Source organism: Lissotriton helveticus, chromosome 2_1, assembly GCF_964261635.1.
Source record: "Lissotriton helveticus chromosome 2_1, aLisHel1.1, whole genome shotgun sequence".
Taxonomy (NCBI): Eukaryota; Metazoa; Chordata; class Amphibia; order Caudata; family Salamandridae; genus Lissotriton; species Lissotriton helveticus.
In genome coordinates, this window is record NC_136059.1 from 1,731,930,880 (window position 1) to 1,731,956,083 (window position 25,204).

Consider the following 25,204-nt stretch of genomic DNA (forward strand, 5'->3'; position numbering starts at 1 on the left):
TACAGTCTCCTTGTGCCTGAGTGTGTACAACACTTGACTTGAACTCTCCGTTCACTACGGCACCTGTCACAATTGTGCATACTGCTGAATAAAAATGCTTTGACCCTTTCGCCGGTTGTGCTGAACCATCAGTGTAAATGATACAATGGTACTCCTCCAACGGACGTATAGAAAGAGGAGCAGGATGAACAAATTCATTCTGTAAAATCTCCTGTGTTTGCAGGGAGGAGTCGAAGATGAAGGTGACATCTGAAGATGTCAATGAAGTAGCCCATTGTATCCAACGCGGATGCAAAGCTTTTGAGTTTGGTACACTCTCCTTCATCACTGCTTCTAGAGCAGGATATGGTGTTACAACCAAAATGCACTTCCCCTGTGCCAGTGCACGTCCCTTCAGGATCGTCATCTGGACAGCTGTCAAGATGTTTTCAACACTGAAAAATGGCAGTTCAGCGGAAGTGTACAAATGTGACTTGTAAGCAATAGGCACTGAGTCGCCTTCATTAAACGTCAAGTATGTGAAACCCACCGTGCCTGGCACGATACGTGTCACCAGGTTAGTGTGGTTACCACGAGTCAACAAGTATTTAGTTACAAGAAGGACAGACCGCAAAGATTGCAGGCTAGCTGAATGTTACGGATGCCAGCAGGCTTTTGAAAAAATAGGTTGTATCAAAGCACACAATGGTTTAATACGCTTGGCATACTCAGGAATATAGGTTCGACTGAAGTTTAAAAATCCCAGCAAAGACTGTAGTGTTTTTCAGGGTTGTAGGAGCTCGCAAATGTGCGCATTTCTCCAAGAAGTGAGGTGCCAAGCCTCTACCTTTATTATTGAGCTTGTAGCCCAAGAACAACACTGTGTACTCTGCAATGTATGATTTTGAAAAGTTAAACTTATAGTCATAGTCCGCAAACAAAACTATGATGGGGTCACTATTCGTCATCCGTGAGGTAAATATCATCAACGTACGAATACGCATCAGGGTCTATGCCATCTAACAAAGAGACAACACGGGTGGCGAATACACCTGGGCTGTTCTTCTAGCCCATGGCCAAAAGCCAGAATTGTGTGTGTTTTCCACCGGCAGTAAAAGTGGTCCATTGACTGCTTTCAGGTAACAGGTTGTGACTGAAAAAGCCGTTGGAAATATCAAGGGTAGTTTTATATTTTTTACGAATAATAATAATGTCCACTAGAGCAGAACTATGGGTATTCTAAACCGCACAGGTGCGACAATGAGAATTCAAATGTCGGTAATCCAAAACTAAGCGGTACAACCCATTGGGTTTGGTTACGGTAAACAGAGGGTTATTCATCGGTGACACACATGTCTCAGTAACACCTTGATACTCTAATTGATCTAGAATCTTGGAAACTGGAGCTTTTGCATCCCACCAGAGGGGATACTGGGGTTGTGGCTGTGGCATAGACTGTAATGGTATCTCATGCGGGGAAGAATCTTTATCCCAGCCCACCTGAGCACGGCACAGTGCTGGTGGAAGCACCAAAGCCCACTCTTCTGCAAAAGCCTTTGCATTCTCCTTGGAGATGTTACGTGAAAAACATGGGAGTATTACTTAACCCCCTCCTCGGAGTGGCAAGAACAAAAGTCGGGGGCCAATCTGCCTCTGCCAACAGAATGTCATAAGAAGAAGTCAGATTTTCCCAAAAAATCCCTTTAATTACCCGCTGTATGTCAACTTCAATTATAAGGACTATGTCATATAATCAGTCAGGGGGAGCCACTTGGGTGTCAGCCGTATGATGAACGTTTCAGTTGCTGTTGCCTTCAGAAATTGACGCAGTGCTTGCTGCACTATTGTAACCTCAGCTGCGCTGTCTAGCAGCGTTACTACCCATGTCAGGTTCCAGAGCCATGTCCTCACTGTCTGTGGCATATCTCACTGTTAAAGCAGCAACTTTCTTTTTCTGAAACTTTGGGCGCTGACGAGGAAAATCGTCCTGTTTCCCTTTTGCGTCAGTCTGACGAGGTTTCTCACGTCCTTGTGGGGCACCTCGACCTCTTCCGCGTTCCTGGCATTCCCCGCCACCAGCCTGTGAGCATGATGTGTCCTGTAACGAACGAGGAGAACGCTGATCAGAAACCTGAAATCTGTCAGGAGACCTAATTATCGCGCGGTCGCGCAAATCATAAGTGCGCTCAGAAGACTCGAGTACCGGTGATGCTGCATGCAACCCTTGTTTCTGTTGTTGCTTTCCGGGCTTTTTATTTTTCCAATTCTTCTTAGGAAATATTGTACGGTCGTCTTTTGCAGACTGCACCGTCTGTGTTTGCTGTTGTGCTGGCATTCTAGCAAAAGATTTAACACCCACACTATTGCGGCGAAAAGTCTTATAGGCATCTGCAATGATTTTTGGTAATTCGCGGGGCTTCTCATCTTCCAGGACAAGGCGCAAGGCATTAGACACTTGAAAGTTAACTGCATCTCCCTTGACATTAGCAAGGATCAGATCAGCAACTACAATGAACAGTCCAACCAACCTCATCCCCAACTCCGCAGCCACCTCTGGTCCGTGCTCATCTTGAACACGCCTAATCACGGGGGGGAGCACTGTCATAGAGGGTGTGCCAAAACATTTTGCATACACCGTCACAAACACTTTACCTCAATTTTCACAATCGGTTACTTCGGGTCTTAAGTCTTTCTGCAAACTAATAGTTAAAATCCTGTGTTTTTCCACAGGGGGGGTTATTTGGAAATACCGCTTCCAGCTGGTCAAATTTCTCTGCAAGCCAGTAAGGTAAATCATGCTTATTTTGTGGACGCTTGCCCATAACCAAATTAACCATGACAGGACTAATAGTCAGTCCGCAAGGTCCAGCTGGTTGCACTGCAACCCCAGGTGCTCCCACCTGAAGATTGCATGAGATGTATTGTACTAGAGCCCTGTGCACCTCAATTAAGAAGGCATGCCCGACATGCAGTTCTACTTCTGTTACTGCCAAATAACGTGGATGTGGTGTGTACCAGGCCAAAACTGGCCAAGTGTCCCTGGAATTGATAAAGGGCCTAAACGGACCGGAGTCATCATGTGGGGTAGGGCGCCAATAAACCAAATACGGTGTTGCCATGCCAAAATCGGAACTTCAAGAGTTTTATAAGGCTGATATACATTAGGTGTTGCAGTGTGAGTGTATACATGGATCAAGTTTTCATCTCCATTCACTGCTGGAAAGGTAACCCAAGAATAAAACACCTCAAAGTGGAAAGCTTGATCAGCGCCAACCACAAAAATATGTTCGATACCCGCATCCGGCACTCCATATGTGTGCAAATGACGACAGCTATGTGCCACAATATCGACATCAGCCATAAGGACTAAGAAAGAAAAATAACTTAATGCGTGTCAGCGCAATATAGGGTAGTAATTCAAAAGAAAACCTTTTAATAATATAAAGTTTGAAAAAACCTATAAAAACATCGATATAGGTAGGTTATGCCGTCACGATTGTTTACCGGAAAACAGAAGGAAGGGTATAGTGGACAAGCACCAGTACTACTCGAGTGCCTCATAAATAAGAACCAGACCAAACGTTAAGTGCGCCATGTTGCAGGGATTCTGCACATACACAGAACTATGCGCAGGAAACCAGGACTTCGATGTGTAGTGGTGTACCAAAAAAAACACTTTGGTGCCCAGAACCCCAATCCGACTACCTATAGTGTCTCATTTGTTCTCCGTGCTAAAGCTAAGTTACCAATGATTAGACATCCTAGAACATGTCACGCCAACCCTCTCAGGAATCGCGGGAAGAACACTCTGTCGTTCTAACACTCATACTTGTCCACAACGTGAGTAAACAGAGACACAGTATATTTTAAAATGCTTATTTTAACTAACATGCTCTATATTGCAGTACACGAGCCAATACTAGCAGCAAAATGCATAAGAACAATATAATCAGCATGCTTACAATTCCATAAATGCAACAAGAACAACCGATGGACAGAATGCAGAACCATGTCATACATTCAACCCAGTACAGAGATCTGGGCCTAAATCCATTGTTTGTTTGCTCACCATGCCATATCAGTTTGGACCCAGCCATATGCAAATCAGTCTTGACCCTGCGCCCAATGGGAACAGTCAAGCCCGAACTGACAGGCAAGGCCCTCCCTGGAGAGGAGACGGAAGTCCTCATCCTCGGCCCATCCATCTCCGCCTGGGACGACTCCTGGTGGCCCCCTGCTCTGGGCCCCCCACCCAAGCCCACGGACCATCACGCAACCTGGGCTTCATCCTTGACTCCTCCCTCACGATGGCCAGGCAAGTTAACGCCGTTACCTCCTCCTGCTTCAACACACTCCGCATGCTCCGTAAGATCTTCCGCTGGATCCCCACTGGAACCAGGAAAACGGTCACCCAGGCCCTCGTCACCAGCCGTCTGGACTACGGGAACGCCCTCTACGCTGGGACCACCGCCAAACTACAGAAAAAACTCCAGCGCATCCAGAACGCCTCAGCACGACTCGTCCTGGACATCCCCCGACACAGCCACATCTCCGCCCACCTGAGGGACCTGCACTGGATCCCCGTCAGCAAGAGGATCACGTTCAGACTTCTCTCCCACGCACACAAGGCTCTCCACGACTTGGGCCCCAAATACCTCAACAACCGCCTCACGTTCTACACGACAACCCGCCAGCTCCGCTCCGCCAGCCTCGCCCTCGCCACCGTCCCACGGATCTGCAGAATCACCACCGGAGGAAGATCCTTCACCTACCTGGCGGCCAAGACCTGGAACACCCTCCCCACCCATCTACGACTCACCCAGGACCATCTCTCCTTCAGGAAGCAACTCAAGACCTGGCTTTTCGAGCAGTAGCAGCCCCCCCCCCCCAGCGCCTTGAGACCCTAACGGGTGAGTAGCGCGCTTTACAAATGTTCTTGATTGATTGATTGACTAGGGAGAATGATTGCATTGTCAGCATTCTGTCCATCATTTGTTTGCTGTAACACTTTTCGCCCTAAGTGGGATGGGTATGCCCAGACGTGGGTCCCTTGCTCACTGTGCCACTGGATTCAAGCTAGCCGGGCTGAAGAAGGGTGATATACCCTGAAACCAGTTCCAGGATGCTTGTTTCCGGTCCAGGGAGGACCTGGCCTGGCAGTTCGGTCTGGACTGTTCCCATGAGGCACAGGGTCAAGACTGATTTGCATATGGCTGGGTCCAAACTGGGGTGGCGTAGTGAGCAAAAGAACAATGGATTTAACTCAGATCTTTTGACTGGGAGAGAATGCTTGCATTGTCAGCATTCCGTTCATCTTTTGTTTGCTGTAACAATTTCATATTTATTTTATTCGTACACTTAATGTTTTGTTAGAATTGTGTTTAGGTATTGTGTTTACAAATTGCTAATACCATTGATTTAAATACCTTATTGTTAGTCCCTTTTGATATGAGTAAGTTCATACTTTTGTGGTTGTGAGGTTGACCCAAAAAAACAGGCAAGTCCTATGGTGGATGCATAGTATCTTTTGGACCAACCTAGTAATCCATTAGATACATGCTCTAGGGACATCATAGATTTTTTTGACAATTTCATAAAGCACAAAAGGGGAAACCATATTATAATGACAGTGGAAACAGGGCTACAGCGCCTTACCACCCTCCCCTTGCTATAAGCTAGTTTATTATAATTATAGAAGACCTCTGGGCTTTGTCAGGGGGACTCCATACCGCCAAGTCTAGATGCAAGGAATCACATCTCAGGACAAGCACAGCTCTTCTTCGTTGGAATGAATCTCTCGAAGTGCCTTTTCATGCATGCAAATGCCATATTAAAAGCACCCGACTTTCAGTAGTGCAGCTGTGTTCTATGTTGTGTCTATGGGCGTGGCACTGACCAAAGTGAATCAACAGCATACATTGATTTCGACCTTGAACACACTGTGCAGACGAGGAGCACAGTGTACAGCTGAATGTGTGGAAGGCAGACAGTTCTCATGTGAAAATGCACCAGAGGTCTGCCCACGAGAATAAAAACATATACAGGTACATGAATCATTGTTGCCGTTTGCGATTCCTTAATTGCGAAAATTAAGGAATCGCAATTAAGGAATCGCAAACGGTAATGCATCAAAAAATCGCAATTGTTTTAGCGATTCCTTATTTTTCCTTAATTGCGAGTCACAAATTGCGAATCGCAATTAAGGAATCCCTTCCCATTGATTCCTATGGGCCAAAAGGCCCATAGGAATGAATGGGAAGACAATCTCAATTTGCGATTCGCAATTAGCTAATCGCAAATTGAGATTGCGATTTCAAGGGTGCAGGGGTGTCCAAAGGACACCCTGTTGCACCCCTGAAATCAATCTATGCACATTTGTTGTGCACACACATGCCCTAAGGGCATGTGTGTGCACAACATGACAGTTTGAAAAATGCACAAAATTGAATTTTTCAGCTTTTTCGCAAATTACCATGAGGTCCAACCTCATGGTAATTTTTTCCTCCTAATTGCGAATTCGCAATTTGTTTTAGGTGTCATGCACTGCATTTAAGGAATCGCAAATTGCGATTCCTTAAATGCAATCGCATTTTTAGAAATCGCTAAAAATAGCGATTTATTGAATTTTGGATTGATGCATCCCAAATAGTGATTTAGAAATCGCAAACGGCCGATTTTTGAGATTCGCATCGTTTGCGATTCCTAAATCGCTTGATGCATGTGGCTGTTTGTAACATGTGCAAAAGCGGCAAAATGGCTGCCAAGCATATACTAACTAATGCTAACTTAGCAATGTCTGCAGTTAATCCCATGACCTCACTACAGCATATACTGTGAAAGTCCTCTTCCCCTACCACTGATTCAGTAACAGGCAAACCAATATTGTCCCTTAAATGCTGAAACAAATTAAAGAGCTCTTCTCCTGGTATAAATCTTCCTCTCCTCCTCTGTTTCAGCCTCTATATACAGACTTCCTCCATCTCCTGAATATAAGGCACCTTAGGAAAAGTATCCTCCTCTCTGCTCTTAAAAGCAGCTTCTACAGCTCTCTCAATTATGAACTGTATAGATGCCATGATAGTAGGCCTGGGTGGTAAATTCCATTCCGCTCGCGGAATCTGTGGAATTTGGGTAATTTCGCGATCCGCGGAGAACGTGAAATTGTCCAAAATTCTGCGTCCCGCGACTTCGCGAAATTTTTTGCTTGTTTGCATTCTCAAAATGCGTGTTCGCGAGATATTTCCACACGAGCATGCAAACAGCGATTGCAAACAGTAAAAAAGCATCACGAACAAGCAATTCCGCGTGTTAGTGGAATTTCTGCGTGTTCGCAGAGATTTTTTACCGTTTTGCGGAGATTTGCGTAACGCGATTACACAAATTCCACCCACCCCTACATGAAAGGAGCAGTAGAAGGCCCTGGAGCATTATCATTAATCTCATCCATTATGAAACAAAGCTGGGTGCCGTAACCAGTAAAACGTACCCAGGGTGTGCGCCATGTTGAATTGGGTGGTTTTGCTAAACTATTCACATTAATTCATAATGGCCCCCCAAAAAAGGTTGAATGATACTGCATAGGCCAGACACGCACGTGTGGTTAAACCGTGGGAGCGCTTTCCTCACATGATAGGTTTTTAGCTATGAAGCACATTGTCTTAGGTAAAGAGATTCTGGCATTTTACTGACCTCTACTGGTTGTTTTCTATCAAGACAATTAAATAGAGGCAGTTGCTTGAAAAAAAGTAGTCCCTAAGCAAAAGCAGACAAGTGATTTTCAATAAAAAAGACTCTTTCCAACTACAATCAAGATATATGATTCTGTGATACTTTTTTCTGCGAAGCCATTCTATTTTCAATACAATGTATCATTTTTTGAAATTTTATACATTAGGATAATTATATAAGTTGAATACTTATCAATCTCGGGTGCAGGGTCAATTTGTAATGGTTAATTGTGGTGGTTTTTAACCACCTATTTGGGATGTATGTGGGTCACATTCTAGACCTGCTGCACTGAGATATAGTGTTGATTTAGGAAGGACCAATAGGTAGTAACCTTTGGTGCTTAGGTCCTTAGTTTTGTCGTTGTGTTGTGTCTTCCACCTTCTGTCCGGTTTCTGTTCTGTTCTAGCGCCAGGACGCCCCTTTGCTGGGGCATCTGTGCGCTCTATAAATCCGGATAACATAACATAACATAACATAACATAACCTCTAAAGCTCTGACCCTCTCTTTTCTGTGGTACACTTTACCCACCAACAGCACTTTATTCTGAATCTTGACTTCTGAGTCCTGTGTCCTAAATCAACCTCTACATTTTTGTTCAAGAAAAGAAATGCTGTGTAGACAGTGACAGGTTGTTTCTTTGGTTCCTCTTCTTTTAGATGCTAAAATATGTAAGTGGGGTAATGGGCGTGCTAAAAAAGCGCTTGCCAGTTTACATGTATACATTCTAGTAGGCCTCCTCAGCCTCTCATCCTTAAGAGGGTGATCAAATTAGTCCTGCTGAGTTCAGTTATATCAACTTTTGTTTTCAGTCATGTAAAGTCAGATTACAATGATGACAAGTGCTCTATACAAACAGATTGCATTGTGTTCTTTTGTTTTATTTTTTTCAGCCTCACCTTTGTTGGAGGTTGTCCCTGTCAGCATTGGTGCCGCGCCTCTCAGGCATGGTTAGGAACCAATGGAACCGCTCGTGGTTGAAGATCAGTGCCACTCCTCTGCTCTTATGGTTCATTTTGTACTCTTCTGCAGGATTGAAGCGCTCATATCTTGGGTGGAAAATAAATGAAAGATGTAAACAAATGTACATTCATTCAAATCCAATTTACATAGACATAAGGGTCTGAGATATAATGAGTCAATGCCCCACCCTAATACAAGTGACGCTGCCTCCTGGCCATCTATAGGAGCACTGCCAGCATCATGACATAGTCCTATTGGTATTGGGAATCTTCATTTACAATGATGTTTACACATCGCATTCCATTACAACGCGCTCATTAGAACAGCCGTGTTGTTACATTACATGCCATTACAACGCAAGCCATTACAACAACTTGCTGTAGGGGGCAGAAGGTGCTGGATTTTAAATCAAACATCTTCCCTACTGTTGCACCAACTGGAGTTGGAATAGTAAATTATAATATTCCAAAGTCCAGCGCGCCCCATACAGCAAGTCGTTGTAATGACTTGCGTTGTAATGGTTTGCAATGTAACAACGCGGTCATTGTAATGACCGCGTTATAATGGCATGCGTTCTGAACGCATGTGGTGTAACATGGCCTATTCAGTAGTATAAGTGTTACCGCTCGAGTGGTACAACTGATACTGTTGGCCAGCGCCACTTCCTGACATGCCACGTCTATTTGTTGACTGCTTTGGGAAGTAGGAGGTCTTCGGCATATGCATGTTAGAGCGGTGCAAGGTATTTCTTTCCTTGAGAATGATACTACCCATACTTTAAAAGTGTGGTGGTGCTGCCTTCTGTAATACCACCCTGCTTCTCCCTTCTGCCCGAGGAACAAATTATAAGCCAGCTGCAAAGGAGAAGTATTTTGTTCACAGGGGGTTTGGGCTTTATTTAGAGTACTCTTTCCACTATCGTTGCTAGTATAGGCCTCAGTAAGTCATTTCATGTAAAGGCGCATTGGAAATGGTTTGTGTACACTTAAATACTGTAAGTACCACATTCTAGTTCTAAATTGTTGCCCACGCCATACAGACACACTACCCTGTCCAGAATCTGACAAGTTAGGACTTAGGGCCTTATTTAGGTTTTGGTGGAATATGTCTCACCCACTGTATTACTAGAGTATTATATCCTTATGTCCTATGCAGCGGACATCATATCGGTCATGTTTGACAGAGTACGCCATCCGTCCAACTCATAAGGCCCTTGGTTTTCCCAATGTGTTTCTTCAGATGTATATATATATATATATATATATATATATATATATCTTTGTTAACTGTAGTAAGTGTCTCACTGTTGTCTCTCTAGTTCTCGCAGAAACATTTCCAGTTTCTTTCCATAGACCCATCTTTACCCGATAGTTTACCACCAAGCAGAAAACTAGGCACTTAAATAACTAGGCACTTAAACATGGATAGCAAGGACTCGCACAGCCAATGGATCTCTGCTCACATGTGTGGCACAAACATTGTAGTGTCTGTTCAGGGGAACAACTGCAGTGGTAAAATTGCCCACCAATGAGGCAGGGCTAACTTCTATAATCTTATACTGTTTCAACAACTTGCTACCCCGCCACACGCAATTTATGAAATGGAGTGTTTTTATCATTCTTACTACTTAATTCACCCCTTTTGGTTTTCAGAGGAGGTGGGGGTTTCGGGGGGGGGACAAATGCTGTAAGTAGCATGCACTCAATAATCCATGCTGAAATAAGCGGTATCCTTCCATCCTAGCCTTCATTACATTAAACAGATGAAGATTTGGTACCCTGGAGCTTGGAGGGTACCTTTCCAAATCAGCATTATTGTAGTACTGTCATCTCTGGCAGGGAGGCTTAACTCAAAGCTGCCAGGATCAGACCGGTCCTATTCCAGAGAACATGAACACCAGGCCTGAGCTGGTCTTGTCACCAGATACTAAAATCCAGTCTGGTTTTCAAGATATACATAATATTTAGGATGGTTTAGACACAATGGATATAAGTGAGGATAATTAGCATATGTGTTGGACTTGGCCCTTTTGGCAGGTTCACCCCTGAACGTTTTGCTTTTTAATGTTACATAATGATAGTGATTTCTGGTCTCTGCGCACTTTAGCACTGTGGCCCAGTGTAAAGTGCGTGCGCTCTCTGAGTGCGTGTGGTGAGATTGGCCTGCCCTCCCATAGGAATGCATGGGGAATATGAGTGTCCATGGTAGTTCCTGATGTGTGGGGAGTGCAGGGGGTGAGTTCAGTATGTGCGAACTTGTGAGATTAAATGCTGCGTGACGGTGTGCACAGATTTAATGTGACTAGTGTAGAAGTGCCACTTTTAGAAGTTGGCATTTCTGTGTGCAGTGAATGTGAATTGACTGTCTGGCTTGTGATTGACAGGGGCTGGCTGGTGTGCTTGGCTCCAGGTGTCAGGATGGGTCTGCCCGGTGGTGAGTGAGGAGATCTGCATGTAGATGGGAGGGAGGAGTTTCACCTAGGACCTGAATAGGGCTGGGCCTTCCCTCACAATGCTGGCTCCACCCCCTGTGGTGCGTATGATGTCCCTGGCCTGTCCTGTGAATAGAGAGAGGGGCTGAGCAAAACAAAGTGCTCCAGAACCAGTTGCATCTGGTTCTCCCCTTGCCTGCACCTTTGGAAACAAAGGAAATGTGTGTATAAAAAGGGGCTGTGACCCCATGTAAAATATTCTTGTTCTTGTCTTGGGCTGGAATCTGCCAGGGGTGTGCCGCTGCTGGGGCTCAGGGGAAGGCTTGCCTCCCTGGGCCCAGCCCTGCCCCTGGATGTCTGGAGGACTTCTTCTTGGGACCCTTCTGCTTTGCTTGTCATTTACAGGCCCTTAAAAAGACTTTGGCTTCATTTTTATATTTAAGGACTCTATGCTTCTTTAGGCACCCTGGGAGTGCTTTGCTGAGATTCCCCTGCAGTTCGCTGCCCTTATTTTACCAAGAGCCTCTCTTGTCAGCCTGCAGCATGGAGCTGCACTCATTTTCGAGGGAATCCCGACGTAGGGATTCCCCCGCTGTTGTTGATTCCTAGCGGGTGCCCACCCCGCGTCATGCCCGCCTATTTTGGCTACTTTCAGTGCAGGTGACCACCCTGCATTATGGTCGCCATCCTTGTCCTGTATTTAAATTACGGTTGCCCACCCCGTTGTTGTGCTCGTCTTCAAATGCGCGGTTGCCCACCCCGTGACTTTGCCAAGATTGCCGCCGCCACCCGTGGCCTGCCTGGTAGAGGGCGGGTTCACCGGGCGGAAGCGGAAGTGACGCCGCGGCAAGAGGGGAAGCTCTGCTGCGTCATGAGGAGGACAGAAGCCCACCCTGCCTCCTCGAGTGCTGGTAAGAAGTCCCGAGGCTCCCAGGAGGGGGCCCGGGTGAAGCGTGAAGGCGGCAGAGGCTGACTATGGCAGTGCAGAGCTCCCAAGAATGAAAGGGAAGCCCCGCGCCGCAAGAGTAGTGCTGCCGGTCCCGCAGCACAGGAAGAAGACCGGAGACTTGCGAGCCCCGGTGATTGCAGCAGGACACCAGACGGAGCTGCCCCAGCGAGAGAGCGAGCACCGCATTAACCGGTGAATGAAGCTTGAGTGGGGGCTGAGTTGGGAGTCCCCATAGTGCTCCCTCCTCTTCCTTTTGCCTCCTTGTCCTTAGTAGTGCTTCCCAGCTGCGCCGCAGTTACGGGCAGCTGCATCGATGAGGGCATGTGATTATTTCTTTTAGAGCCTAGAAGGCTCCAACAAAAGGGGCAGTGATTGTTTCAGAGAGCCCTGTGAGGGGCCCGAGAGGCCCGTGTCTTTCCCCATGGGATGCCTCAGTGCTTGGGAGCAAGCTCTTCTATTTTAGGCGCATAAATAGTTAAGGAGCCATAGTGCTCCAGGGGCCATGTGTGTCTTTCAGAGCCTAGGTGGCTCCAATGTTTGGGCGCAGTTTTATTCCTAAGGGCCATTGAGAGCCCATGCCACGTTTTTTACTTTCACAGCTGCCCAGTAAGTAGTGGGCAGCTGCACCGTTTAGGTATTTCTTTCATGGGACATGTTCTTTTTTAACCTAGGAGTGAGACGCACTCCTTCGCCCTTCCTTGGCCTTCCACAGCTGCGCAGCATTTAATGCCAGCGGGGAACATCCTTTACAATGAATCTTTAACAACGCTGTACCATTACAACGCAGGTTTTACAACGAAAGTCGTTACAACGACTTGCGCTGGAGGGCGCTGTAGGATAGGCAATAGTTTAATTTACTATCCAACACCTTCCCTACTATCCACGGGGACTGGAGTTGGAATAGTAAATTAAGCTATTCCACTATTCAGCGCCCACCAACGCAAGTTGTTGTAACGACTTGCGTTGTAAAACCTGTGTTGTAACAGTATGTGTGGTAATACCACGCGTTGTACCGTCATACATCCAGTGCCAGCTGCTGCGTTTAGGCCTCCAGTTTATTGTTCTCAGCTGCCCAGCAAGTAGTGGGCAGCTGTAACGTTTAGGTTTTGGCGCAGTGGAGCAACCTTGACTTTCGCTGCCTAGGCAGCAGCCCTGACTCTCTGGACATAGGGCGTTTGAGCCCCCTTTTTAGATGGCCAGTTGGCCAGGGGGATTGTTACATTGTTAGGGTGCAAGGCCCTAATGTGATTTATGTGCTAATGCTGTTTGGGTGCTAGGAAATGTATTGTGTATAATATGTTTTGCGCGCCCTATTTTGATACCTCTAAAATATGGTTTATGACTATGAGGTTGTTTTACCTATCTTGGTTTGTGTTAGGGAGATTATACTTCCCTGTGTGATTTACGCCCCTAGTGTAATTTTTACTTACGTGGTTAGGGTCTAATGTATTTAGACTTGTGGGATACTGTGCATGATGTAGTTCATGTCACAGACTGTTGCAAAGTACAGTGATTATCAGTGTTTACTGGTTGTACGTTTTATGGCCTATTTTACTTTTACCAAGTTATCTATTTTACTAATTCTTTACCAAGTGCTAATTCTGACAGTGGCCAACGTGGCCCTGTCATGTGTACATAATCCCTTGTAAATAGTGCCCAGTGCCAGTTGGCACCGTGTACAGAATATGATTATTATTCTAATGTGTTTGGAGAATACAAAGGCTATTTTTGATATAACCTTGTGTGGAGTTCCTTTTGTGGGGGGCCAGAGATATTGTTGCTGTTGTGTGCGTGCGCAAATGCTTTACTCATTGCCTCCGAAATAAGCCTTACTGCTCGTGCCACGCTATCAAGGGGATGAGCAGGGGTTATCTTTGGAGTGTAACTCCCTTGCCCTAACTAGAATGGTGGTCTCTGCCTGGCTTTGACGTAAGCGTCAGCCAACCAGAGATCCCATTTCTAACACTGGAAAACAGCGGAAGAGATTTTGGACTTGTGTTTGCGCAGTACCACAGCGACAGCTGGCTTCACTACAAAACTCTGCATTTTAGATAGTCACATGGAAAAGGGATTCTTGTTTCTAAGTTTGTTCTAAATGTCATTGGTTTGAAAATGTGTTTCTAGTGCAGTGTGAGGTTTCTGGATTCACCAGTAAAGGTGGGATCCATTGGAAGCAGCTAAAGTGTGTCCAGTGCATGTGTTCCCCGTCCCGTTCCCAGAGTGTGGTACCTGATGCTCAGTAAGAGGGGTGCAGTTTGAGATTCAAGGGCAGTAGATATTGTCTCACCGGTCTGGGGGGGTTGTGTGTGGATGAATGGTGTGTTGCACTGGACAATTGGGTGTGAGTTCTCTGAAATAAGGAGCTTGCTGAATACTTGGATCTGAGTTCTCTGAAATAAGGAGCTTGCTGAATACTTTGGTGTGAGTTCTCTGAAATAAGGAGCTTGCTGAATACTTTGGTGTGAGTTCTCTGAAATAAGGAAATTGCTGGTTGATTGGGTGTGAGTTGTCTACAATAAGAAGCTTGCATCGGGGAGTGATTCCAAAAGGAGTGACTGAGGTGTCTTGCAGCCCAGAGTGGTGGTAGAGGTTCAGAGTAGCCCAGCTAGGTCCTGGTGTAGGGGCCCATGTCCTGTCTCTGAGGAGAAGGAATGGGTGGGACTGCGTGTCTCCATGTGCCTGAAATCTTGTCTCAGGACCTGGATGGTTTCTTTAGGGAACACCAGGTGGGGAACCTAGGCTGTACTTGTAGACCATTTGAGGAGGATCTCCCAGTGTTTAGAGAAGGTGGAACATCTGTAAGCAGGTCTCCAGTAGTTCTGGTGTCTGGCGGTGCCGCTCCAGTTGGGAGGGTGCAGAAGTCCAGATGGAGGGGTGAGAGGGGGAAAGAGTCCCCAGTGGGAACCAGTGGGTCACGGGCCGGCCGAAAGGGCTGTGTCGCCAATGATTGGCCATGGTGGCGCCACTTCTGTCCTGGAGGATCTGCACACACTGTCAGTTGGACAGGAGGTTGTGAGATCTGCGCCAGGCAGACTGTCACACGATACAGTTATGTGTCACCCTCGTGAAGTCCTGGTTTGACGGGCATCTGACCAAAGGGTACGTCCCTCAGTTGGGGAGCCAGTAGCCGGTGTTTCCGGGTCTGGATGCCAGGTCAACTGTAATCAGTGTCCTGGCCGGCTTTGCCTTCTTGGGGTATCCCTGTGAACACAGGTGGGTCTCATCTTAAGTGTAGAGACCCTGTGTTTTCCAGCAGGGGTGGTAAAGGCCTAGCAGGATTCTTTGTGGGCTCTTGGCTGAGCGTTGTAGTACTACCCTGAGAGCAGGTGGGGTCTACCTTAAGTGGAGGGACCCTGTTCTCCAGTGGGAGGGTACAGAACTCTGGAAGGGGGTGCAGAGGAAGGGAGTACCTCGCCTCTGACCCCTGTGCATCCGGTGAATATGGATCCCAGGTGGTAGACCAGTTGATGGAGAGAGGTCCTAAATTGGTGGGAGAGTTGTGTTCTGGAGGGTGCTTCTCCTGGGAGAGTGCGCAACCCCAGAAGTAGAGGTAGGGTGGGGCACTCTTGCCCGTGACCTCTGGTCAGCCTGAGGGTGCGGTCCCTAGGTTTAAGGATCAGTGGTAGTTTGGAACTACACTGAGAAGGAGAGTGAAAAACGGCTATTGTATGCCAGGGGTTACTACACCCCACTCTGTGGATTGGCAAGGACCAGTGGTATCTGGGTGGCCTAGGGCCTGGTCCTAGCCGTGGACAACTAAGGAGTACCGGTGGGGTAGCCTAGTTGGGCCTGAGTTTTTTTAGGTGTTTGATTTGTGGAACCACGTGGCGTAGAACAGGAGGGTGCCCATGCAGTGAGGGCCGGCGTCTGTGTTCTATCGCCCCAAGCAGGGAAGCCCATCACAGTGGTGATTGGTTTGCCCTGCGTTTTGGCTGGAAGGGAGTTGTGTTGGACTTGGCCCTTTTGGCAGGTTCACCCCTGAACTTTTTGCTTTTTAATATTACATAATGGTAGTGATTTCTGGTCTCTGCGCACTTTGGCACTGTGGCCCAGTGTAAAGTGCGTGCGCTCTCTGAGTGCATGTGGTGAGATTGGCCTGCCCTCCCATAGGAATGCATGGGGGATATGAGTGTCCATGGTAGTTCCTGATGTGTGGGGAGTGCAGGGGCGAGTTCGGTATGTGCAAACTCGTGAGATTAAATGTTGCGCGACGGTGTGCGCAGATTTAATGTGACTAGTGTAGAAGTGCCACTTTTAGAAGTTGGCATTTCTGTGTGCAGTGAATGTGAATTGACTGTCTGGCTTGTGATTGACAGGGGCTGGCTGGTGTGCTTGGCTCCAGGAGTAAGGATGGGTCTGCCCGGTGGTGAGTGGGGAGATCTGCATGTAGATGGGCGGGAGGAGTTGCACCTGGGACCTGAATAGGGCTGGGACTTCCCTCCACAATGCTGGCTCCACCCCCTGCGGTGCATCTGATGTCCCTGGCCTGTCCTGTGAATAGGGAGAGGGGCAGAGCAAAACAAAGTGCTCCAGAACCAGTTGCATCTGATTCTCCCCTTGCCTGCACCTTTGGAAACAAAGGAAATGTGTGTATAAAAAGGGGCTCTGACCCCATGTAAAATGTTCTTGTTCTTGTCTTGGACTGGAATCTGCCAGAGGCGTGCCGCTGCTGGGGCTCAGGGGAAGGCTAGCCTCCCTGGGCCCTGCCCTACCCCTGGATGCCTGGAGGACTTCTTCTTGGGACCCTTCTGCTTTGCTTGTCATTTCCAGGCCTTTAAAAAGACTTTGGATTCATTTTTATATTTAAGGACTCTATGCTACTTTGGGCACCCTGGGAGTGCTTTGCTGAGATTCCCCTGCAGAGCACTGCCCTTATTTTACCAAGAGCCTCTCTTGTCAGCCTGCAGCACGGAGCTGCACTTATTTTCGAGGGTATCCCGACGTAGGGATTCCCCCGCTGTTGTTGATTCCTAGCAGGTGCCCACCCGGCGTAATGCCTGCCTATTTTGGTTATTTTCAGTGCAGGTGCCCACCCTGCATTATGGCCGTCATCCTTGTCCTGTATTTAAATTACGCCGCAACTTTGCCAAGATTACCGCCACCGCCCGCGACCTGCCTGGTTAAGGGCGGGACTGCCGGACGGAAGCTGAAGTGACGCTACGGCAAGAGGGGAAGCTCAGCTACGTCATGAGAAGGACAGGAGCCCACCCCGCCTCCTCGACTGCCGGTAAGAAGTCCCGGGGCTCCCAGGAGGGGGCCCGGGTGAAGCAGGAAGGCAGCAGAGGTTGCCGATGGCAACGTGGGGCTCCCAAGAGTGAAAGAGAACCCCGCGCCGCAAGAGAAGTGCTGCTGGTCCCGCAGCACAGGAAGAAGACCAGAGCCTTGCGAGCCCCGGCGATTGCAGCAGGACACCAGGCGGAGCCGCCCCAGCGTGAGAGTGAGCACCACATTAACTGGTGAGTGAAGCTTGAGTGGGGGCTGAGTTGGGAGCCCCTGTAGTGCTCCTCCCCATTCCTTTTACCTCCCTGTCCTTAGTGTTGCTTCCCAGCTGCGCCGCAGTTACGGGCAGCTGCATCGAAGAGGGCATGTGATTATTTCTTTTAGAGCCTAAAAGGCTCCAACGAAGGGCCAGTGATTGTTTCAGAGAGCGCCGTGAGGGGTCCGAGAGGCCCGTGTCTTTCCCCATGGGATGCCTCAGTGCTTGGGGGCAAGTTCCTCTATTTTGGGCGCATAACTAGTTAAGGAGCCAGAGTGCTCCAGGGGCCATGAGTGTGTTTCAGAGCCTAGGTGGCACCAACGTCTGGGCGCAGTTTTATTCCTAAGGGCCAGTGAGAGCCCATGCCGCATTTTTTACTTTCACAGCTGCCCAGCAAGTAGTGGGCAGCTGCACCGTTTAGGTATTTCTTTCATGGGACATGTTCTTTTTTAACCTAGGAGTGAGACGCACTCCTTCGCCCTTCCTTGGCCTTCCACAGCTGCGCAGCACTTAGTGCCAGCTGCAGCGTTTAGGCCTCCAGTTTATTGTTCTCAGCTACCCAGCAAGTAGTGGGCAGCTGCGACATTTAGGGTTTGGCGCAGTGGCGCAACCTTGACTTTCGCTGCCTAGGCAGCAGCCCTGACTCTGGACATAGGGCGTTTAAGCCCCCTTTTTAGATGGCCAGTTGGCCAGGGGGATTGTTACATTAATAGGGCGCAGGGCCCTAATGTGATTTATGTGCTAATGCTTTTTAGGTGCTAAGGAAATGCATTGTGTATAGTATGTTTTGCGCACCCTTATTTTGATACCTCTAAAATATGGTTTATGACTTGGAGGTTGTTTTACCTATCTTGGTTTGTGTTAGGGAGATTATACTTCCCTGTGTGATTTACGCCCCTAGTGTAATTTTCACTTAGGTGGTTAGGGTCTAATGTATTTAGACTTGTGGGATACTGTGCATGATGTAGTTCATGTCAAAGACTGTTGCAAAGTACAGTGATTACCAGGGTTTACTGGTTGTACGTCTTATGGCCTATTTTACTTTTACCAAGTTATCTATTTTACTATTTCTTTACCAAGTGCTAATACTGACAGTGGCCTACGTGGCCCTGTCATATGTACATAATCCCTTGTAAATATTGCCCAGTGCCAGTTGGCACCGTGTACAGAATGTGATTATTATTCTAATCTGATTTGAGAATACAAAGGCTATTTCTGATATAACCTTGTATGGAGTTCCTTTTGTGGGAGGCCAGGGATGTTGTTGCTGTTGTGTGCGTGCAAAATGCTTTACACATTGCCTCCGGGATAAGCCTTACTGCTCGTGCAACGCTACCAAGGGGTTGAGCAGGGGTTATCTTTGGAGTGTAATTCCCTTGCCCTAACTAGAGTGGTGGTCTCTGCCTGGCTTTGGCGCAAGCCTCAGCCAACCAGAGATCCCATTTCTAACAATATGCATATTTGTTGGTCATTTTGAAGACCCAACTGGAGTTCATCAGTTGACTTCTCAAGCACAGTTCTGATGAAAACCTACATTAAACACATGTTGGGGGGGGAGGGGTGTGGCAGGTGGTGATTCGAGATATCAATGTAGAACAGTGGGTTTTAACCGTTTGGCTTCAGTGGCCCTCACTCAATCTTTACTGAAAGCTGTACTGAACTCTAAGATTTGAACCTTAATACAATAAACAGAAATATGTATACCTCAAACAAATACAGAAATTATGAAATATTGTATTTTATTTACAATAACAAATAACATGCACGAATCGACGTTTCAATGGGAAGTTTGGAGCTTTTCAAAATGTAGTTTTATTTCTAAAAGATGAAGCAATATGCATACCACTTGTTTGCTCCAAATGCATTTTCTCTTTTTTGTCAGCCCATACAAGTGCTTCTACTAATGCCACCAATCGTTCATACTATATTCCATCCGCTGTGTTTGCGCTGTTCCCACGTCTTGAGATAAGGCTACCAACGAAATATTTAGCCTCCAATTCCATACTCCCTAACTAGCATTTACATGTTTTTAAAGTTTTACATTATGTAAACCTAGTTAATTAATCTGCTAATATTATTTCATTTCCAGTTCCGGTCCCACTGAATAGGAGTCAGGTATGCCAGGTTAAGAACCGCAGATGTGGGACATAAATCCACAATGAGACCTTTCTCATTTTTTAACCAATTCTCGTTTCGAACATACACAATTTACAATAAACCAAAATAGTTGGGAAAATAACTGCAAAGTTTATCAAAAGCGCCTCTTACCTAACATCAACTACTTCCATTTCAGTAATGCCCCCATCTGCAACAGAGAAAAATAATGGAGAAAATTACACAATTCTGCATTTTGCTGCTCCAAATCAATTCATGACAAAATTCAGCATATATGAGGCGATGTACATCAAACAGCAGAATGACAGCCCCTAACATTCAATCTAATTTGCTGTAAAATCAATTAACTCTTTATTGCAGCTAGTAAACCTAAGGTCCTCAAAAACACTCTAGGTGGACCACAACGTTCTTTATGATGCACTAATAACAGCCACTCACTTATGAATTTACTTTATATTCCATATGCTGGCAGGGCTCCTTGACGCTCTGGACCAGAAAGCCAAGAAACAATAAGACTGACAGTTTTTACAACGTGGGTAGCATGAGTGTCTAACTGGGGCAGCTACAGAATGAGAAGTGCTATGGAGAACAGAAACTAGCAGGGAGATATCTTTTGAAGAGGAGTATGCAGGTCTGCAGTGAGGTAGTCGGCTCCAATGTCACGGTCCTTCTACGGGGAACGGCTGCCTCCATAAGCGACTCTGAATGCGATCAACATTCTTCTTGCACATGAACAAAAGTTGCTGAATGCAGAAGTTGTTTGGCTGATGAAGGGGCCTCACCCGTAGGCCATCTCTAAACATCAAGATCAGCGTAGAGACCGATTTACTTTTGCACTGTAGCCATGGAAACTCGTGCTGATTGGAGCGCCCCAAACCAATTACAAGGAAGAAGCTATCATTGACGCATTGATGTGGATAACTGTCACGTGGTCAACAAGTCCATGTAAGAGGTCATTGTAACTTGGTGCAGTAAAGAGCCAGGCAAGGCATGGTTTGAGAGATCAAGGAAACAGGAAGGCTCTCAGCTAGACAGGTCAGGGACAGGGCTACCCTGTTTGCTTGAAGGGAGGTTCCATCAGAGTTGGACCTCTACTGACCATTTCTCGGGATGCAGAAACAACTTGGTATTTATTTATTCATAACTAAATATTATTGTCTGCTTTTCTCCAACTCACAAGAAACAACCCGTTTTTCTTCATATCTCATCAGCCGTTAGATAGGCCACAATCCACATTTATTCATATACTGACAGCTGTTGAGATATATTAGAAAATAATGAAAGCTAATTTGTTTCTTGATCAAAACATTAACATGACAAGAACTGTTTTTAACACCTCACTTGAGATACTTGGATATTGCTTCAGCCTGATAGGTGAAGTAAATAAGGAGCTAATGATAAAAAGGAACCAATGTGTATGTGACAACTTTAAACTGTATAAAGCTTAGAAATGTAAGCATGTGTGGTTGAGTGTAAGGTGCTGCCCTCAAATTTAAAATGTGAGAATAAATTGGAACACCAGGAGGAGACCTTTGATGAAGCGGCGCCTATTGAATAGGTGCTGGGCTACAATCAAATGACCCAGGTTTTTATTAAAATTAAGATAGAAACTAGTTTTATAGTGTATGAAATGGCGCAATTGTTGGAGAAGGGTCCTGTGTGTTTTAGTTATTCAGTCACCTCTTACCCCTAATGTTTCTGGAACAGGAAGTTATAAAATGTTGGTGTTTTCAGAAGTAAAGGCAGTAAGCATAATTCGCACGCCCGATCTCTAACAAAACCCTGTCTTCTCCTTCAGAACAGGTAGAAAAAAAAGCTTTATGCACCGGAGTCAACATGCCACTAGAGCAGAGGCCTTCAAACCTTTTGATGCCGAGACCCCCTTGTAAAACCTTTTTAGGCGTAAGGACCCCCTTCCGACAAAAGTTTCTAGAAACTGGTACTCCTCATCATCAACTTTTGACAACCATAAATGCGCCTGTTAGACCTCATCACATCCATCCATCATTCATCCACCCACACTTTCACACATCCATCCATCCACCCTTTCATCCTTCCATCCATACATCCATCCTTCATCCATACATCCATCCTTCATCCATCCACCCTTTCATCCATACATACATCCACCCTTTCATCCATCCATCCACCCATCATTCATTCCCCCACCTTTTCACACATACATCCATGCATCATTCATCCATGCAACCTTTTATCCATCCATACATCCATCCACCCTTTCATCCATCCATCCTTCATCTGTCCACCCTTTCATCCTTCCATCCATACATCTATCCTTCACCAATCTATCCTTCATCCATCCACCCTTCATCCTTCCATCCATACTTCCATCATTCATCCATCCACCCTTTCATTCATCCGTTTACCCATCATTCATCCACCCATCTTTTTACACATCCATCCATCCATCATTCATCATTCATCCATGCAACCTTTTATCCATCCATCTACCCTTTCATCCTTCCATCCATCCACCCTTTCATCCATCCATCCACCCTTTCATCCATCCATCCACCCTTTCATCCACCCACCTTTTCACACATCCATCCATCCTTCAGCCTTACATCCATCCATCCACCCATCATTCATCCACCCACCTTTTCTGTGCCTCTCTCATGGGATCAGTATCTCTCTGCGTCTTCTTCCTTCTTCTTTCCCGCTCATGGGAGGGCATCTCTGTGCCTCCCTGCTGGGGGCGGGGGACGTGTCACGGGACCCACAGCTCCAGGCGCGCAACATCCATTGAACTCAAAGGGCTACACAACAGTCTGCTCCCCCAGCCCCCCCCCCCAGCTCCCCCTCCCCAGCTCGTGTAAGTGAGCCCGGCTGAAACAGCTTCAGGGACACAAACACACAGCCACACCCGAGTACTTGACAGGTCTTTAAAAGACCTTTTACTTGTTAATGAGGCGTTGATGTTTTTCACAACTCGGTGTGAATTAGGCCTCCGCCGTGAACATCCTCGATCAGCCCAATGCCAAGAACTTCACTCTGCAGAATCTGCGACCCCCTTCCCAGGACTCCACGACCCCCCTGGGGGTCGCGCCCCACAGATTGAAGACCTCTGCACTAGAGTGAAGACTAGGCAGCAAGAACATATTAATTGCAGAAAAGCAACAAAATAAATATGTTTTAGAAAATGAGAGGTAAGTAACTCATAAATAGGGCTCACAGTTTGATGTTATTTTGTTTTTACATTTCTGTCTGTAATTATCCATTTATTTTTTTCTCATCTTATTGGTATTTACTGTTCTGAGAATAAATGAAATTGTAAAATGGTAAATTTACACCTTTATTTAACTAATGAACATGCACTTATACTTTAATGGCTGTCGCGTTTTATCAAAGTAAGCAAACAAATAACAAAACATTACTCCCACAGGAAAATATTACCATTATACTTCATATATATGATAGAGCGGAAATCTCATTCCATTTGTAGGGGTGCATCATAATCACGAGTAGAGCGCACTAGCATATAATCATACAATTATATTAACGTGAAGTGTTAGAATTGTGAAATGTATTAATGTAACTATGTGACGTATTTTAGGTTACTGAGAAGTAGTATGGATAATTGACATAGAAAATTAATATAAATAGAATCTCGAGGAACAACAGTTATTGAGGGCGATAACAAACCTACATGAGAAACTATGTACCCTAAGGGAAAAAAAAGGTGAAAAGGGTTCTGTCTTTTTTATATGGGCGGGGGACTTTAATCTCCATTATTGTAAGAAGTTGGAGAAAAACTGCTGGGATGATGACCGAGGAGGGTAATCCCCTCTTTCACTTTTCCCATACTAAATATGGTATTTTAATGAACGACCTTCTATCAGATCTGGACCTCCAGATAGTTAACACCTCAGACGGCAGCATGAACAGCTTAGAACCAACCTATGTGGGAAGGGGGTTCTCGTCAACGGTCGACTACATCTTAATATCTGCAGGTCTCCAAACTAGGGTTAAACTCTTTGAAGTCATCCCAAACATTTTAAGCGATCATTCTGTTCTTAAATTGAAACTGAACCTAATCCAACAACGGTCCTTACCCCAAATAATAGCTAATGCACTGACTCAGAACAACTTAAGTCTGGGCCAATTAAACGGTTTTTCAATAAAATGGGGGAAGATAAACCCTGGAGAACTCACTGAAGAGCTGATAAAAGCCACTCACTCCCAGTTTATGAAATGCCTAGACTTAACGACGGGGGATGAGGAGGTACTCAGTAATTTTTCCATAATTATGGAAAAAATAAAAATTGTACTCACAGCCAGGCCAAGTACTCGACCCCGGAGCGATAAAAGCTGGTTTAATCACGACTGCACCCAGGCTCATAATAAACTTAAATTAGCACTAAATAAAGATGATAGGGATTCCCACCAGATTGCCATCTTAAGAAATGAGTACCTTGTAACAAGGAAAAAGAGAAAGGCGGAACTAAAGCAGGCCCTATGGGACGAACTCCACTCTAGTGCCCAAGAAAGAAATAGTGAAGCATTCTGGAGAGTAGTGAGAACCCCATTCTTGGCAGATGATAAGATCTCAAAAATTGAAGTAGCCATATATGAGTCAGAATGGGTATCCCACTTTTCCAAAATCTTCCAAAAGCGGGCAACAAACCAAGAAGTTGAACAAGAAACACTTCCAGATGTCATCTATCCCATTCAAATAGAGTTTGAAACCCCAGAGATCCTCCTGGCCTTAAAAGCAACTAAAAACGGAAAAGCCCCTGGCCCGGACGGAGTCCCGGCAGACCTTTTTAAACATAATATAGATCTTTGGGCCCCCATCCTTACCAGGGTATGCACGGCAGCCGCAAAGAAAGGACTCTTGGAGTCCTGGACACGGTCTGTGATGGTCCCGATTTTTAAAAAGGGAAATCGCCTGGACCCTGCCTGCTATCGCCCGATATCCTTGTTGGATTCATTGGGCAAGATAGCAGGCAGGGTAATACTGGAGCGATTACAGCAATGGGCAGAGGAGAGAAACATTCTCTCTGATTTGCAATTTGGTTTCCGGGAGGGCTTCGGGACAGTGGAACAGGCCCTTAACCTCTCCATCATCATGGGGAAATACTTACATGCAAAGCAAGACAGACTCTACATGGTCTATGTGGACTTGTCTGCCGCATTTGACTGTGTCTCCCACGAAAAACTATGGTCAGTGCTGTCTCAAATGGGGGGTAGATTTGCCACTTTTAAACTTTTTGAGGGAGTTGTATTCTAAGCCTTCCGCAAGAGTCCGTTTTGGCACAAGGGGCGAGCTATCGGCGTCATTCGGAGTGGAGCGTGGAGTCAGGCAAGGTTGTGTCCTGGCGCCCTTCTTATTCTCCCTCTACACTAACAGCTTGGAGGTTGAGCTTTTGAGGGGTGCCCAGGACCTCCCGCAGGCAAAACAATGCCCGATTCCCGCTCTACTCTACGCAGATGACGCCGTTCTGCTGGCTCGGACCCCTCGTGAACTCCAGAACGTTCTTAGTAGATATTCTTCGTTTATGGGCAATCTTGATCTCCACATAAATGTGACAAAGACTTTTGTTA

General features: G+C 46.2%; 1 protein-coding gene across 1 annotated transcript in view; it reads right to left on the reverse strand.

Moving 5' to 3' along the window:
• The window catches only part of CASP6 (caspase 6), a 215,652-nt gene that overhangs the window by 144,930 nt on the left and 45,518 nt on the right, over positions 1 to 25,204 (reverse strand). The window contains exons 3-4 of the mRNA XM_078676677.1: positions 19,793 to 19,829; positions 8,605 to 8,754 (exon numbers count right to left, since the gene is read on the reverse strand). Coding sequence (XP_078532803.1) covers positions 8,605 to 8,754; positions 19,793 to 19,829 — 187 coding nt within the window. The remainder of the gene's footprint in view (positions 1 to 8,604; positions 8,755 to 19,792; positions 19,830 to 25,204) is intronic.